The sequence below is a fragment of the Stigmatopora argus genome, chromosome 20 (assembly GCF_051989625.1).
Source record: "Stigmatopora argus isolate UIUO_Sarg chromosome 20, RoL_Sarg_1.0, whole genome shotgun sequence".
NCBI classification, from domain to species: domain Eukaryota; kingdom Metazoa; phylum Chordata; class Actinopteri; order Syngnathiformes; family Syngnathidae; genus Stigmatopora; species Stigmatopora argus.
The window spans coordinates 11,552,303-11,569,121 of record NC_135406.1 but is presented as its reverse complement, the minus strand read 5'-3'; the positions used below and the strand labels follow the sequence as shown (position 1 = coordinate 11,569,121).

General features: G+C 39.9%; 2 protein-coding genes across 4 annotated transcripts in view; both read right to left on the bottom strand.

The window, feature by feature from the left end:
- Window positions 1–828, bottom strand: part of LOC144065539 (uncharacterized) — a 63,686-nt gene extending 62,858 nt beyond the window's left edge. Inside the window, exon 1 of one of the 2 annotated variants that reach the window (XM_077588491.1) lies at window positions 619–828. In XM_077588491.1, the coding sequence (XP_077444617.1) occupies window positions 619–730 (112 nt within the window). In that variant the 5' untranslated portion in view covers window positions 731–828. The remainder of the gene's footprint in view (window positions 1–618) is intronic. The other variant, XM_077588489.1, reaches the window with a different exon arrangement.
- A 14,462-nt stretch (window positions 829–15,290) lies between these two features.
- LOC144065567 (uncharacterized) overlaps window positions 15,291–16,819 on the bottom strand; it is a 16,788-nt gene continuing 15,259 nt past the window's right edge. For both annotated transcript variants that reach the window (XM_077588540.1, XM_077588541.1), the window contains exon 2: window positions 15,291–16,819. This exon is cut by the window's right edge and continues 1,265 nt beyond it. In XM_077588540.1, the coding sequence (XP_077444666.1) occupies window positions 16,514–16,819 (306 nt within the window). In that variant the 3' untranslated portion in view covers window positions 15,291–16,513.

Sequence of the window (16,819 nt, the reverse complement as noted above, 5' to 3'; positions counted from 1 at the left end):
TCTCATATCTCAAGGAAAAAAAATGCTCGGAATTTAGCTCGTTTCTCAAATTTCCCGTAAATTGGGACACTCGTATGTCAATGTATTCCTGTAATATGCTGGCTGACACAGCAAATGTTCAATTATTTACGTAATAATTAAAGCACTTGCGGGTGACCCACATTGTAATCAACAGTTTGAGGAAAACAGAGTTCACCTTCAAAATTAAAGTACAATTAAGAGCACACCTACACATTTCAATGTTTAAAAATGTTTTGTTTTATTAAACCCAAAGGATTCTTTAATCTCATCTCATTTTCTGAACCGCTTTATCCTCATCAGAGTCGGGGGGGGGGGCGCTGGAGCCTATCCCAGCTAACTTTCACATTTTTATGAATTTATAATTTAAAAAAAAATTCCAGTGCTGAGTCCTAGTAGCAAGCGGAAGACATGGGAGTTAATTCCGCTTGAAAATTTATTTAAAAAATAAACATTTTCCCCAGAAAAATCTGCGATGTAGTGAAATGCTGAGGGATTACTGTACTTGAATATGCAATTGCAGCGCACAAAAAAGCACTTCTACAATTACCATTAAGCCTTAATGATGAAGGGAATATATAGATATAAAAATGGACCCACCTTCTATTCTGTGAAGGACAACTTTTGCATGGATTATTTTGCAAAATGTCGAGTTTTCCTCGTGGAACTTTGCTGCTCTTTTCCCACACGTAAATTCTGATGGAGACGCCATTGATAGCTGCTAGCTAGGCTAAGTTAAAGAGGGCGCAAAGCTTCAAAGTTCTTCGACGACTTGAAGAGTTGATCCTTTGATATATGCTAACAGGCTGAGCTAAAGTAGGCCGCAAAGCTTTAACGAGGTCTTGAAAAGGATTTTGGCTGATATTTAAGGTCATAAAGTAGCTTATGCTAGACACGTCGGGGACCCATAGGTTAAGCTAGGTGGCGAAAACTGCGCATGCGCGGTGGTAGCGTCACTTCCTTCGATTTACAAATGTAAGAGAGTCGGAAATAGGAAATAATTAATCTTCAAATGTTCTGACGTGTGGTTTGAGCAATAATTGTTTGCGCAGGTTTTAATTAAATTGAAAATTAAATTAAACATAAATAACTTGAAGATTGCGTCTCAAAAGGAGGCTTCGCAAAACGCGCATGCGCAGAGAAAAATCGTCCTTGATAATGGAGCTGTTGCTGTTTGGCCGATTGGCATCACGGGAGAAGTAGTTCTTCAATGAAACGGTTTGAACTCGCAGGAATCAGTCTCTTATTTAGGTAACGCTCTCTTGTGGTCAGGAGAAAATTTGTTTAATTTTAATTTCAGTATTCGTGGACATTATACACAATAATTAAGACACTGTCAATCACAAGTTATCGAAGAAGCGCAGAAATTATATGAGAAAATTTGCAATTTCTCAAAGGTGTCTTAAACCCAAAAGGAAAAGTTTGTTTTTTCTTTTATTAACATTATTCCCTCAATCTGGACCAACCACTACATGTAAATTATATTTCTTGATTTTCCCATTTTTAACGAATATTTGCATTTTTTTCATCCTTATTTTTTCTTTTTGTGTTTTAGTTCAATGAGTATTTAGTAAAATGTAAAAATAACTATATAAAAATGTTTTCTGTTTTCCACTTTAATTTTGAACATAAAAACATATTTCGTTTCCTTTTGAAATTAAATGATTAAAAGACATCTTCCCTCTGTAAGAAAAAAAGCTAAAATAAACATAGTTTTAGATCTCTAAAAAATTGGTTGGAGGGAGGGAGGGAGGGAGGGAGGGAGGGAGGGAGGGAGCTAGAGAGGGAGTGGGAGGGAGGGAGCGGGAGAGAGCAAGAGAGCGAGAGAGAGAGATTAAATCGGATTTAAAGAACTGGATATAAAGCCTTAAATATTTTTCATAGGTCTAAAACAATGTTTATTTGAGCTTTTATTTTCAATAAGGGAATAATCATTTGTTGAAAATATTTCTATATAGTTATTTTTACATTTTACAAAATACTTATTGAACTAAAACACAAAAGAACAAAATTGGAGGGAAAAATTGCAAATATTCGTTAAAAATGGGAAAATCAAGACATAATTTAAATCTAGTGGTTGGTCCGGATTAAGCGAATAATGTAAATAAAAGAAAAAACAAACTTTTCCTTTTGGGTTTAAGACACCTTTGAGAAATTGCTATTTTTCTGATATAATTTCTTAAAATGTGCTTCTCCGATAACTTTTGATTGACAGTGTCTTAAATATTGTGTACACTGTACAGGGGTCCCCAAACTTTTTCTTGTGAGGGCCACATAACTTTTCCCTTCTCTGATGGGGGGCCGGTGTCAGTTTGTAACAGAAAAAGCCATGGAACATTAACTTTCTGTTGTGCCATGCACAATCTTCTCCCTTTGCTCTGAAGTTTATGCACGACACCACAACCGTCATTACAGAATCCCACGTCAACATTTTGCAGCACAGTGCTTGGTGGTGAATTTGGCAGTGGACTCGTAGCGGGGCGGTGAGACCCATTTTTTCCAACTCCCGGTTCATGCGTCCCATTATTAGACCGCGAGTTTCGGCCACCATGCTAGGAGCCCCGTCAGTCGTGATGCTAGCTAGCTTTGACCAGTCCAGGTCCAACTTCTCCATGGTTTGGCACACTTTGTCAAAAATATCCTCTCCCGTTGTAGTCCCTTTGAGACTTTGGAGGGCTGCCAGATCCTCGCAAATCTCAAAGTTTGCGCTAACTCCACGAATAAAAATGAGCAGTTGCGCTGTGTCTTGCATGTCCGTGCTTTCATCCAGTGCTAATGAAAAAAAGTCAAATTATTTCGTCTTCTGCTGCAGCTGGGCATATACATTACTCCCGATTTCTTCAACGCGTCTGGTCATTGTACTCACCGACAGACTTACGGCATTAAATGCATCCTTCTTCTCGGGACACACCTCCTCTGCGACAGTATCCATACATTTCTTAACAAACTCTCCGTCAGTGAAAGGCTTACCGCTGCTTGCTATCAATTTAGCAACCCAAAAGCTGGCCCGAACGGATGCCTGGTTCTGCTGAGATAGTAGTCCACTTTTTCGCTTTGAGAGTTTGTCTGCTCGTATTTGGCCTTGCAATCTATCGTACTTGTCTTTGTGACGGGATTCATAGTGTCGGCAAAGATTGTATTCTTTGAATACCGCCACCGTCTCTTGACAAATGAGACAAACAGCCTTTTCTTTGCATTGAACAAAAAAATAATCGTTTGTCCACTCCAGGTTAAATATCCTGCATTCTGAATCAATTTTTCTCTCACCTAACTTTTTCGCCATTATTCCGTTCTCAAACAGGTTGCAGTTTTAATATGCTTGAATAGTCCGCGATGGTCCCAGGGCTCCGCCCTCACCTGCGATCGTCCAGATGTCTCGGTAACACTGCTCGTGCATGCAACGGTGGACGTGCCCGCATGTATCAAAGGGAAACACTCTCCCCGCACGTGTCACCAAAGAAGCAATGCGAACCCCGCTTCACTGGGATGATTTGTGGGCTCAGCAGGGGTGCAATGAACCAAACACAAGATTAAAATGTCCCAGTCTTCAAGGCCAAATAGGAAAAAAAATCTGATAGCGTCTCTGGTATTGTTCAGAGGGCCGGTCCAAATGTGCCAGCGGGCCGCATCCCCCCCAAAAAAAATAAAAAAAAAAAAAAAACATTCCGATAGCGTCTCTGGTATTGTTCAGAGGGCGGTCCAAATGTGCCGGCGGGCCGTATCCGGCCCGCGGGCCGTAGTTTGGTGACCCCTGCTCTAAAGGAACTGTTTCATCACATGCTTGAGCATCATGACGAGTACGACGAGGAGTCTGTGCGGTGTGCTGATGATTTTAAAGCATGTCTGGATGATTTTGAATTTTGTTTTTTGCTTCACACATTTAACGGCATTTTTGAACATTCATTCGTGCTTTTTTCAATACTACAGAACAACAAACTGGATGTACAGTTTTGTCTTGCAAGAGTAAAGGAGTTTTGTGACACAGTTGAACGCGAGAGGAGCCGATACGGGGAAATCTACGAGGCTACTGAACGCAGTGCGGGCGCTCCGAGCGCGCGAAGAGGTCAAGTGCAAGATCCTTCGGCGCACTACCACCAACTCTACGACAGGGTTCTGGACAATATTATTTGCCAGACGCAGACCAGATTTCAAGACCACGAAAGACTGGTGTTTGTCTCCCTCCTTGACCCGCAGAAGTTTCGGGAATTCCAGTTAACTTTCCCACATGCAGCCTTCTCTTGCTTAACACAGAGCCACGGAGCACTTTTCGATCTGCCTCGGCTAAGAACAGAACTGACTGTAATGTATGCCATGGATGATTTTGCAGGAAAGTCTCCCACTGATCTCCTTGACTTCCTTCAGCAGAAAAATCTGAGTGAGAGCATGGGGCAGCTTTACACATTAGTGTGTTTGGCAGTGACCATCCCCGTATCCACTGCTTCTTTCGAACGGACATTTTCAGTCCTAAATCGAATAAAAACTTATGCCAGAAATACGACAGGACAGGCTCGACTTTCAGCATTAGCTCTGATGGCGATAGAGAAGAACTTCTTGACTGATATGAAACGCACAAATAATCTGTATGAGAGAGTAATTGAAATCTTCTCGAGGAAAGAAAGGAGGATGGATTTTGTGTACAAATAAAAATGATTTTTGGTGAGGAAAATGTGGCTAAATTCGTAAATATTTCAATTTTATGAAGTTATTATTGATGCATTTTTCTGTGTCACAGCTGTAGCGACAGTAAAGGTTTTTCTAGTCATGAAATAGTTATTGAGGGTTGGATTGATTCAGACATAGCACTGCTGAAGGCCTAGGTGCGAAATGCACGGCCTGCCACTTTATTTAATAAATACAGATTTAAAGTTCAAATATTTATATTTATAATGGGAGCTATTATAGAAATTAGGTGCTAACACGATACAATTTTTTTTGAATTATTAATTTACTCATGTTATTTGCACCTACAGTGGTACCTCGAGATATGAGCTTAATGCGTTCCGTGACTGAGCTTGTATGTCAATTTACTCGTAACTCAAATGAAAGTTTTCCATAGAAATGAACTATAAACAAATTAATTCGTTCCAACCCTCTTAAAAAACACCAAAAACAGGATATTGGATTAGAAAAACATTTTTATTTGTTCTAATTCGCCATCTATTAGCAAAGTAACAAATAACTAGTTGTTTATTAGTACTAAAATGTGTTTAATTGTACTAAAATTAGACGGAGTTTGCGGAGGGGAGAGAGAGGGACAGAGAGAGAGGAGGTGGAGAGAGAGACTTATTCAAATGACTAATGTTTTATTTTTATTTTTATTTTGATTAGTTAAAACTTTATTCATGAAACAAAAAAAACAATAAACAAATAAAACATAAATAAAATAAATAAAATAAAAATAAAAATAAATGAAACATGACACATATCACATAACTTCACACCTTCTTCACACAGTCGAGGACACTGTATGCGTTGCCGCGGCACACTGCTAGAGAGATGCGCTGTAACAGCCATTGACATTCGCGTGGCTCATTTGAAACAGCCACGAGCCGGGAACCTACCTCTAACAGAAACTTCAAAGTGGAGTCCCCACATACACCTGAAGTTTCGTAGGCTATGGGCTGGAACAAGTATCTGTCAACAAGCGGTGCATATTTGACAGACTTCATTGACTCTGCCTTGTTCGCAGCTGAGCAGGCTTTTATTGCAGATGAAGCAATTGAGGATTGAGAAAAGGTGTCAACAACTGTCACATCCCATGTCAAACACTTTCCCATCTTCCATGGAAAGATTGACAAGCCGTCAGGCCTTCGCTCATCTGCACGCACTAGACCACTTGGTTCGAGAATTGAAGGAACTCCAGCTTGACACGGTGCGCGTTTAACGATGTCGTTGATGTTGGAGTGACGGGGGAAACGACCAGCTTGGACACGGCAGGATAAGGGGTGGAGAGCTCGGCTATCTATTGAATGACCACATTTGCACAGAATCGGGTCACAAACTTTGACACCAAGACGATGAGCAATCGAGATGCGAAGCTCATCGGGGGAGAGCTTATTGCCCAAAGTCGCACTTGGCAAAGCATTCAACCAAGCTCCGGAGGGAAACGTCGACGCTGATAATATTCGACTGCGGTCCCACTGATTCGAGGAATCGATCAAATTGCCTTTCATCCTCAGGCAATTGATTTCATCCCACTCTTTCTGAACTCCGAGATGTGTTGGAGTTGATGAATGACATTCATTCCAGGCATTTAGTGCACCATCAATGTCAATTGATTTATGAGGATCAATTTGAGATGAAGACAAAACAGGTCGCACTAACTCAACTGTAGAATAGAATGATGACAGAAAAGAAGGGAGGGACAAGTCAACAAGGGAACGGATACCAATGCCACCGTGACGAATTGGGAGTTTCGACTGATTCCATGCGGACTGTGAAAAGTCAACATTCAACAACGAGGATAAACAATCTTTTATGACATGGTCGAAACTCTGTAGACAATTCATGTTACGATATGTCGGGGAGCTTCTCATCACGTATTGAAGTTTGGGAATGAAGAGACAATTTCGTAGGATGAACATGGCCTGATGATTTATTTACACATACTAAACTAAAAAGCAGTTATTCATTGGATGACTGATGTTGAATCCGTAAAGTGAATAATGCTAGAAACGTTGTCAAGACTTCAGTTCAGTTAAGTGACTGAAATTAAAAGACAAATTAGACGGGCAAAAAGACAAATATTCGCAGACTAAGCGCTCCCTATTCGGCCATCTTTATTATTTTTTTGCCCTCGCATTTCCGGTCAGGGGTGCATGATGGGAAAGACAGTTTCCCGTAATGGCAACCTTCCGTTCAAAATAAGATGTTTCACGTATGTATAATATTCAATTTATATTTGAAAATTTGTTGGGGAAAATCAATAATGGGAGACACATTGTGTCGGAATCACTGCTTTTTGTCGATATGTTGTGTTCTTTTTTAACGGAAATAAAAAGTGTTATTATCATTCATAAGGTTTATTCAAACTTTCTATTTGTTAATTGATCTATGATGTATGTCCACGAGTATCAAACCCCTGTTAATATATATTGTTTGGCTTCACATATTTTTCTTATAAATATGAAAAAAATGTTTTAATATTAATAGGATAATACGTAGAACTAAGTGGCATATTCATTAATCCCGATACTCGTATCATTTATATATTTACATTTTAATACTGTTAAACCTGGCAAAAACTTTGACTTGTGTCGCTATATATTTTAACAGAGTTTATACCCGAATGACATTTATAAATTAAATGATTTCGTTATTATTTGGTTGCATTGATTGCAGTGGCGGGCCGTCAGGGCCTTCAAGGCCTTCTCTGCTGGCCTAAGAAATATCTGAATCATATTATATTTTGTCCATCAATACGTACTTATTATTCCAAATGGTCTGTTAGCTTTCTTTCATTGCTTTTTCCCCTGGTTGCACTGGTTCCAGATGTGTGTTTTCATATTGAAGCATTTAACCAATCACATTTCAGCCTATATTTGTTGCCAGATCAGATCTGCCTCAAAGCCTGCACAATCAGTTCTTGCGGGCTCTGCTGCATTAAACTAGACTGTTGCTTTTAACCAATCAGATTTCGAGTTGGCAACCCCACAATGATTTTTCATAGGCGTTAGCATTTTGCTGGCTGGAACATGTCATTGCTTTCACAAACTATGATTGGCTAGTAGGCGGGCCAAAGCAGTACCGAGGCAGCCGAGATCGCAAACTCCACCCACTATGGCCGACATAAGCAAAAACAAATAGATTCTGTTTACTCACAAAGCTATTTTCTAGACGGACTTTTTCAGGAAAAAAATGGACATCATTAAGAAAGGGCGGTCAACTCCGAAGCAGTGTTCCCTCTAAGCTGCGCGCGTGCGCAATTGCGCACTACTCTCGTCTTCTCTGCGCAGCAGCAATCATATGGCGCGCAGTAAAAAAAAAAAATATATATATTTTTTTTTACCCCTTTCCCCATGATGGCGCCGTTTAAGCGGCAGCCAGTGGCAGTAGCTCTGTCCACTTATGTTTTTCGTGTTTTACAGCATGTTTTACATGAAAAATTAGAGGGAACATTGACATGCAGCTGCTTGTGGCAGGTGTGATACTGGTGTGCCCATAGCGAGCAATGATGATGTCGTGACCGGATGATTCGCCTAAAGACGTTTCGCCGACGGACGTTTGACAGACGGACAGGTCGCCGAATGGACGTTCCGCCGAACGTTCATTCGGCGACCTGCCCGTCTGTCAAACGTCCGTCGGCGAAACGTCTTTAGGCGAATCATCCGAGTACCGATGATGTCGCTCACACTGGTACTCAGTGCGCTCAGGGAGGTTGACTTTCTGCTCAGACCAACGAAAAATTAGAGGGAACATTGCTCCGAAGCTAGCAAGCCTGTTACAGCCGGGAAAATGGTGAGTGGGGCACTTTCAGCGCGCTAACTTAGCTCCACAAGCAAATAGTATATTGTTGTGTTGATTTAATGGCATTTTCAAAACGGACTATGCCGGAAATATGACAGGACAGGCTCGACTTTCATCATTAGCTTCGATGTCGATAGGAAAGAAGGAAGAAAGAAAGGAGGATGGATATTGTGTAAAAAGGATTTTTGGTGAGTAAAATTACAAATATGGTTATATTCCTAAATAATATTTCAATTGTGGGCCAAGTTCTGATATCTGAAAAGCTCCAGTGTTTGTATTTAAGCTCCAGTGTTTGTATTTAATCACAAAATGCTGCTAGGAAGTGGATTTTACCCCAGTTTAATTTTTGCCGTTTCACCATTGACGTCCATCAGTGTCTTTTCCTGGAAAAAATCACCCCCCTGGCCTGGTTGTAATGTCTCAAAAGCTCCAGTTTAATAGCCATAAAATAGTTTTTGAGGGTTGGATTGATACGTTGAAGGCGCTACCAGAAAATGCACCGCCCGCCACTGGTATGTATGTATATGTATGTATGTGTATTGGATAACTTTATAACTTTATTCATCCTGTATTCGGGAAATTTCATTGTGACAGTAGCAAGAAAAGGCATAGTTATAAGTTAGACAGTACAGTCGCAAAGGCCACACAACAACAAAGCAAATCAAAGTAAATGGAAACTGGAAAATGGAAACAAAAACTGGAACCACACACAGGAAGTCTTCCACAAGATGGGGAACTTCTGCAGACTGTGACCGAGGTAGAGAATATGCAGATTCACTCTTCCAAGCTTATCCGCACAGTTCCTCAGTAGTCTGGAGCTGAAGACAACAGTAGCAGAGTAGGGCCCCTCGACTCTGTTGCTAGTAAGCGCCGACAGCTCTTCCATCTTATCCCACGATGGAACAGTTGGTCAGAAGCGTTGCCTCTTCTCCTGGCACTTTTGTCCAGCTCTGAATCGCCGGCGGCATCGAGGTGTTGCTCCTTCCGCTGCGTATTGTAACAGCTAGTCCCATGTGTGTGACAGCGTAGGCATGGCTGAATGGTTCCAAAATAAGAAGTAGCCGAAAGAAGCCAGGCTAACAGAACAAGAAAAGTTGTAAAAACATTAAAGTATAAAGTACAAAGTAAAGTAAAAAGGAATGTATTAAGAAATATTAAAATGTAATTAAAAAAAAGATAGGAGGGCTGTAAATAACGAAAAACAAGAGTGTACAGAGCTACTTCCACTGGCTCCCGCGTGAACGGCGCCATCTTGGAATCCACATACATACCATCTTGGTATGTATGTGTATGTATGTATGTGTGTGTGTATGTGTTTGTATCTATGTGTATGTATGTGTATGTGTGTATGTGTGTGTATGTGTGTGTATGTGTATGTGTATGTATATGTATGTATATATATGTATATGTTTTCTTAGTAAGGGAAAATGTCAAAAGAAAGAACAAATTGGACGGAAAAATTGCAAATATTCTTTAAAAATTGGAAAATCAAGAAATATAATTTACATCTATAGGTTAAGGGAATAATTTAAAAAAAAGAAAAAAAAATCCTTTTGGGTTTAAGACACCTTTGAGAAATTGCTATTTTTCTGATATAATTTCTTTAAAACGCTCTTCGAAAACTTGTGATTGACTGTGTCTTAATTACTGTGTATGTTGCACCCTGCATTTTTGCTTGAAACACGGGGAGAAATAATCACAATAGTGTTTCGTTGTTGCTTCCTCAATCCAACTTTAATGAGATGAAGAATATCTCCCGTCAAGGCCTCAATAATCGAATACCGATATAAATCCAATCCAAACTAGTGGTATGGGCATCAAGGCATCAATAATCGAATATCGATATACATCCAATCCAAACTAGTTGCACATCCCCAACATGCGATCGTTAATAAAATAAACACTTTAGCATGTCACACTGATAGGCAATGTTCCCTCTAAGCTGCGCGCGTGCGCAATTGCGCACTACTCTCGTCTTCTCTGCGCAGTAAAAAAAAAAAAATCGGATTTTTATTTTTTATTTTTTTTTTTTTTTTACCCCTTTCCCCATGATGGCGCCAGTGGCAGTGGCTCTGTCCACTTATGTTTTTCGTGTTTTACAACATGTTTTACATGAAAAATTAGAGGGAACATTGACATGCACCTGCTTGTGGCAGGTGTGATACTGGTGTGCCCATAGCGAGCAATGATGATGTCGTGACCGGATGATTCGCCTAAAGACGTTTCGCCGACGAACGTTTGACAGACGGACAGGTCGCCGAATGAACGTTCGTTCAAACAGCGTTTAATGATTAAATACAAATACTAGTATTTGTAAGTTTAATGATTAAATACAAATACTAGTATTTGTATTTAATCATTAAACGGTGTTTTCAGCTGGATTTGACCGAATTTGAGAGCATTTTGAGCCGTTTGGGGAATGGACGTATATGGACATTTTTTTGCCTCCATCGCGACATCATCGCAACATTTTACCAAGGAATTCACTTCCCTGGGCTCGGTTCTAATGTCCAAAGAGCTCCAGTATTTGTATTTAATCATTAAACGCTGTTTTAGGATGGATTTGACCCGATTGCTGTCATTTTACGGCTCGGTTCTGCTACATCTGCCCGCCCAAGAGTGCTTATTCCCGGACTGCCATGCCCGCCCAAGAGTGCTTATTCCCGGGCTGCCATTGATGGTATACTAGCATTGATTTTTACTATAATTTGGACAACACCGGCGGCGGGCCGGATTAAAAATCCTAACGGGCCGTATATGGCCCGCGGGCCGAGGTTGAAAAACTTGTACACACACGATCCGGGGGCGGGGCGAGCGCGCAAATCCCGTTTCGGCGAAACCTCCGTTCGGCCGATTGAACGTTCGGCGGAACGTCCATTCGGCGACCTGCCCGTCTGTCAAACGTCCGTCGGCGAAACGTCTTTAGGCGAATCATCCGAGTACCGATGATGTCGCTCACACTGGTACTCAGTGCGCTCAGGGAGGTTGACTTTCTGCTCAGACCAACGAAAAATTAGAGGGAACATTGACTGCGGCCCTTTGAGGATCGGTTTGACACCCCTGGTGTGAAGGGATCGACTTTGACGAGGATATATTCGTTACCTGCTTTTGCATCGATCAAGATGAAGAAAGTCAATACAGACCAGCTCAAAAGGCTGTGGTTCCACAATATTTGTCAATGGCGCTCTCTGTTCGTGGCATGTTTTTTTAAGTTTTAGACAAGGGCAGGTTTTAGTTACATAATGTTCAATATCAGACTGCATATATATAAGAAACAATCACGCACAAGGGATACTGTGCGGTCGACACCCTGCTACCCCATGTTATTATGCAACTCTTTCATTACTGTACCTCGATATAGTTCTGGTGGGACTAACTGTTTACGGGTTGTGGTGGTTCTGTACAGAACACCGTCACTGTCTTATCAGTTTGTCCCACTGCCTGAGCAATTTTTTTTTCTTTGGGCTGAGCGACTTCAATTCCTTAGCTGATGGCTTACAACCTGACAGTTTATAGTTCAACATAGGAGTGTATGAACAGGTCAGATTGTTGTGCTTTCCTTACCTCTTCTTTTGGTCTGGGGTTGATTGACGCAACTGCTGTCTCATCTATGAATCTGGGAAGGGAATCATCATATTCTCTACCTCGGTCACAGTCTGCAGAAGTTCCCCATCTTGTGGAAGACTTCCTGTGTGTGGTTCCAGTTTTTGTATCCATTTTCCAGTTTCCATTTACTTTGATTTGCTTTGTACTTTTGCTTTGTTGTTGTGTGGCCTTTGCGACTGTACTGTCTAACTTATAACTATGCCTTTTCTTGCTACTGTCACAATAAAATTTCCCGAATACAGGATGAATAAAGTTATCCAATCCAATACACATACATACACATACATACATATACATACATACCAGTGGCGGGCGGTGCATTTTCTGGTAGCGCCTTCAACGTATCAATCCAACCCTCAAAAACTATTTTATGGCTATAAAACCTCTACTGCAGCTACAGCTGCAACACATAAAAAATAATCAATAAATTAATGCACAAAAATGGGGTAAAATCCACTTCCTAGCAGCATTTCATGATTAAATACAAATACTGGAGCTTTTCAGACATTAAAACCAGGCCAGGGGGTGATTTTCCCGGGAAAAGACAGCGATGAACGTCAATGGTGTACGGGCAAACATTGCCTGAAAATGGGGTAAAATCCAGCCGAAAACAGCATTTATTGATTAAATACAAATACTGGAGCTTTTTAGACATCAGAACCGGGCCCGGAATATCATTTCCCCGGTAAAAAGACAGCGATGAACGCCGGTACGTCCATATACGTGAAATGACAAAAAATGCACTAAAATACTAAAATTAGGTAAAATCCACTTCCTAGCATCATTTATTGATTGAATACACATACTGGAGCTTTTGAGATATTACAACCAGGCCAGGGGGGTGATTTTTCCCGGGAAAAGACAGCGATGGACGTCAATGGTGAAACGCCAAAAATTAAACTGGGGTAAAATCCACTTCCTAGCAGCATTTTGTGATTAAATACAAACACTGGAGCTTAAAAACAAACACTGGAGCTTTTCAGATATCAGAACTTGGCCCACAATTGAAATATTATTTAGGAATATGGCCATATTTTACTCACCAAAAATCCTTTTTACACAATATCCATCCTCCTTTCTTTCTTCCTTCTTTCCTATCGCCATCGAAACTAATGATGAAAGTCGAGCCTGTCCTGTCATATTTCTGGCATAGTCCGTTTTGAAAATGGCTTTAAATCAAAACAACAATATACTATTTGCTTATGGAGCTAAGTTAGCACACTGAAAGTGCCGCACACACCATATTCCTGGCTGTAACAGGCTTGCTAGCTTCGGAGTTGACCGCCCTTTCTTAATGATGTCCATTTTTTTTCTGGAAAAGTCCGTCTGGAAAATAGCTTTGTGAGAGAAATCTGCAACAGAATTCATTTGTTTTTGCCACTGTCGGCCATGTGGGTGGAGTTTGCGATCTCTGGCTGCTTTGGCCCGCCTACGAGCCAATCATAGTTTGTGAAAGCAATGACATGTCCCAGCCAGCAAAATGCTAAAACCTATGAAAAATAATTGTGGGGTTGCCAACTCGAAATCTGATTGGTTAAAAGCAACAGTCTAGTTTAATGCAGCAGAGCCCGCAAGAACTGATTGTGAAGTCTTTGAGGCAGATCTGATCTGGCAACAAATAAAGGCTGAAATGTAATTGGTTAAATGCTTCAATATGAAAACACACATCTGGAAGCAGTTTAACCAGGGGGAAAAGCAATGAAAGGAAGCTAACAGACCATTTGGAATAATAAGTATTGGACAAAATATATGATTCAGATATTTCTTAGGCCAGCAGAGAAGGCCTTGAAGGCCCTGACGGCCCGCCACTGATACATACACACATATACACACACATGTACATACATACATATAGACACACACACACACACACACACACACACACACACACACACACACCGGTAAAAAGACAGCGATGAACGTCGTTACGTCCATACATGAAATGACAAAAAATGCACTAAAATTAGGTAAAATCCACTTCTTAGCAGCATTTATTGATTGAATATAAATACTCGAGCTTTTGAGACATTACAACCAGGCCAGGGGGTGATTCCCTCGGGAAAAGACAGCGATGGACGTCAATACGCGAAACAGCAAAAATTAAACTGGGGTAAAATCCACATCCTAGCAGCATTCAGTGATTAAATACAAACACTGGAGGTTTTCAGATATCAGAACCAGGCCCACAATTGAAATATTATTTAGGAATATAGCCATATTATACTCACCAAAAATTCTTTTTAACTGTACACAATATCCATCCTCCTTTCTTTCTTCCTTCTTTCCTATCGCCATCGAAGCTAATGATGAAAGTCGAGCCTGTCCTGTCATATTTCCGGCATAGTCCGTTTTGAAAAGGGCTTTAAATCAACACAACAATATATTTGCTTGTGCAGATAAGTTAGCGCACTAAAAGTGGCGCAAACACCATTTTCCCGGCTGTAACAGGCTTGCTAGCTTCGGAGTTGACCGCCCTTTCTTAATGATGTCAATTTTTTTCTGGAAAATAGCTTTTTGAGCAAATCTGCAACAGAATCCATTTGTTTTTGCCTCTGTCGGCCATGGTGGGTGGAGTTTGCGATCTCTGGCTGCCTCACTATAGCTGTGGCCTGCCTACTAGCCAATCATAGTTGGTGAAAGCAATGACGTATCCCAGCCAGCAAAATACCAATGCGTATTAAGAAGCATTGTGGGGTTGCCAACTCGAAATCTGATTGGTTAAAAGCAACAGTCTAGTTTAATGCAGCAGAGCCCGCATAACTGATTGTGAAGGCTTTGAGGCAGATCTGATCTGGCAACAAATAATGGCTGAAATGTGATTGGTTAAATGCTTCAATACGAAAACACACATTTGGAAGCAGTGCAACCAGGGGCAAAAGCAATGTAAGGAAGCTAACAGACCATTTGGAATAATAAGTACGTATTGATGGACAAAATATAATATGATTCAGATATTTCTTAGGCCAGCAGAGAAGGCCTTGAAGGCCCTGACGGCCCACCACTGATATATATATAGATAGCTATAGCTATATATATATATATATATATATATATATATATATATATATATATATATATATATATATATATATATATATATATATATATATATATATATATATATATATATATATATATATATATATATATATATATATATATAAATATATATATATATACACGTCAATGCACCCTTGGGCTTTTTGTATAAAGTTTCCTGCAGTGATTTTTAACGTCCACCAGGTGTCAGTATTTTGCGAAGCAGTGGGTCACTGTATGGAAACGACAAGTGATGCTCACAAACCCATCACTCGTAGTGAGTCAATAAAATAATTACGGTATACATAGAGTTTTAATTCAAAACACAAAAAGCTAACTGAAAACCCTAAGCCAAAAATCAAAAATTACACCCCCCAACATTAAAATGAACAAAAAGCCACAGGAAGCAGTAAGCCATGGGTTAACGAGACATGGAAAACAGGTGGGTGACACACAGGGGAGGCAACCACAGGTGAAAGCAATGTACAATCACAACGATAAGTTTCAAGCCATCAATATTTTTTTCATACTAATGATTATACATAAGAATATTGAGTATTATCTGTTTGTTCAACATTAAAATAAAATTTAAAAAAAAAAACATATTTGACTTCATATACCGACTGCCAGGTCTATTTACATACAAATCAAATCAGTTCGGATAAATATAAAAAGCGAAAAGAACTACTCCAAAATAAACCCAAAGTCGGTTCTTATAGTTAAAAAGAGGAAAATAATGTAGTTTACAAAGCTAATAGAAAATTCTGAAGAAATGAAATAAAACAACATTTGACTTGTTTTACTCTTTTTCAAAGAGACAAATTCACAGCAGACTAATTTTATCAACATGATTAAAAAATGACACGAGGGATTCTCGTCATTTTTGCCAATTAATAGATAACATACACACACACGTTTGTTTCTTTTAAGTCTTATGAATAAATCCTTGGCAACAAACTTAGTATTATGAATTAATAAGTATTTTTAACCAATGTGTTGAACCACAAATTGAGCAAAGAAAGGGCTTTTCGCCACTGCGGGTTAAGTCTTCTTTTCAGGTTCCTTTCTGTGAAAATGTTGGAAAATTAACTGCACCTGGAAAAGGTTTTTGAATTGTGTAGCTTTTTAATTGGGCTGTTGAAGCGAATCTGTGGCCACATAAGTGTTCTTTTAACCTTCTCCTTTGGGAAAATGTTCGACCACAAACTGAGCAGGAAATTGTTTTTTCACCAGTGTGGGTTCTTATGTGGGTTTTTATCGTTCCCCTATCTGCAAATGTTTTACCACAAACTGAACACGAAAATGACCAGCGTGGATTCTTGTGTTTTTGGAAATCTTGCTTTTGAGAAAAGGCTTTACCGCAAACTGCACACGAGAATGGCTTTTAACCTGTGTGTGTTCTTGCATGAATAGTTAAGAATACCTTCCGTGTGAATCTTTGACCACAAACTGAACACGAAAATGGTTTTTCACCAGTGTGGGTTCTTGTGTGCCTTTTTAAGGTTCCCTTCTCTGTAAATCTTTTACCACAAACTGAACACGAAAATGGTTTTTCACCAGTGTGGGTTATTGTGTGCGTTTTTAAGCATTGCTTTTGAGAAAAGGCTTTACCGTAAACTGAACACGAAAATGGTTTTTCACCAGTGTGGGTTCTTGTGTGTATTCGTAAAACTTGCTTATGAGAAAAGGC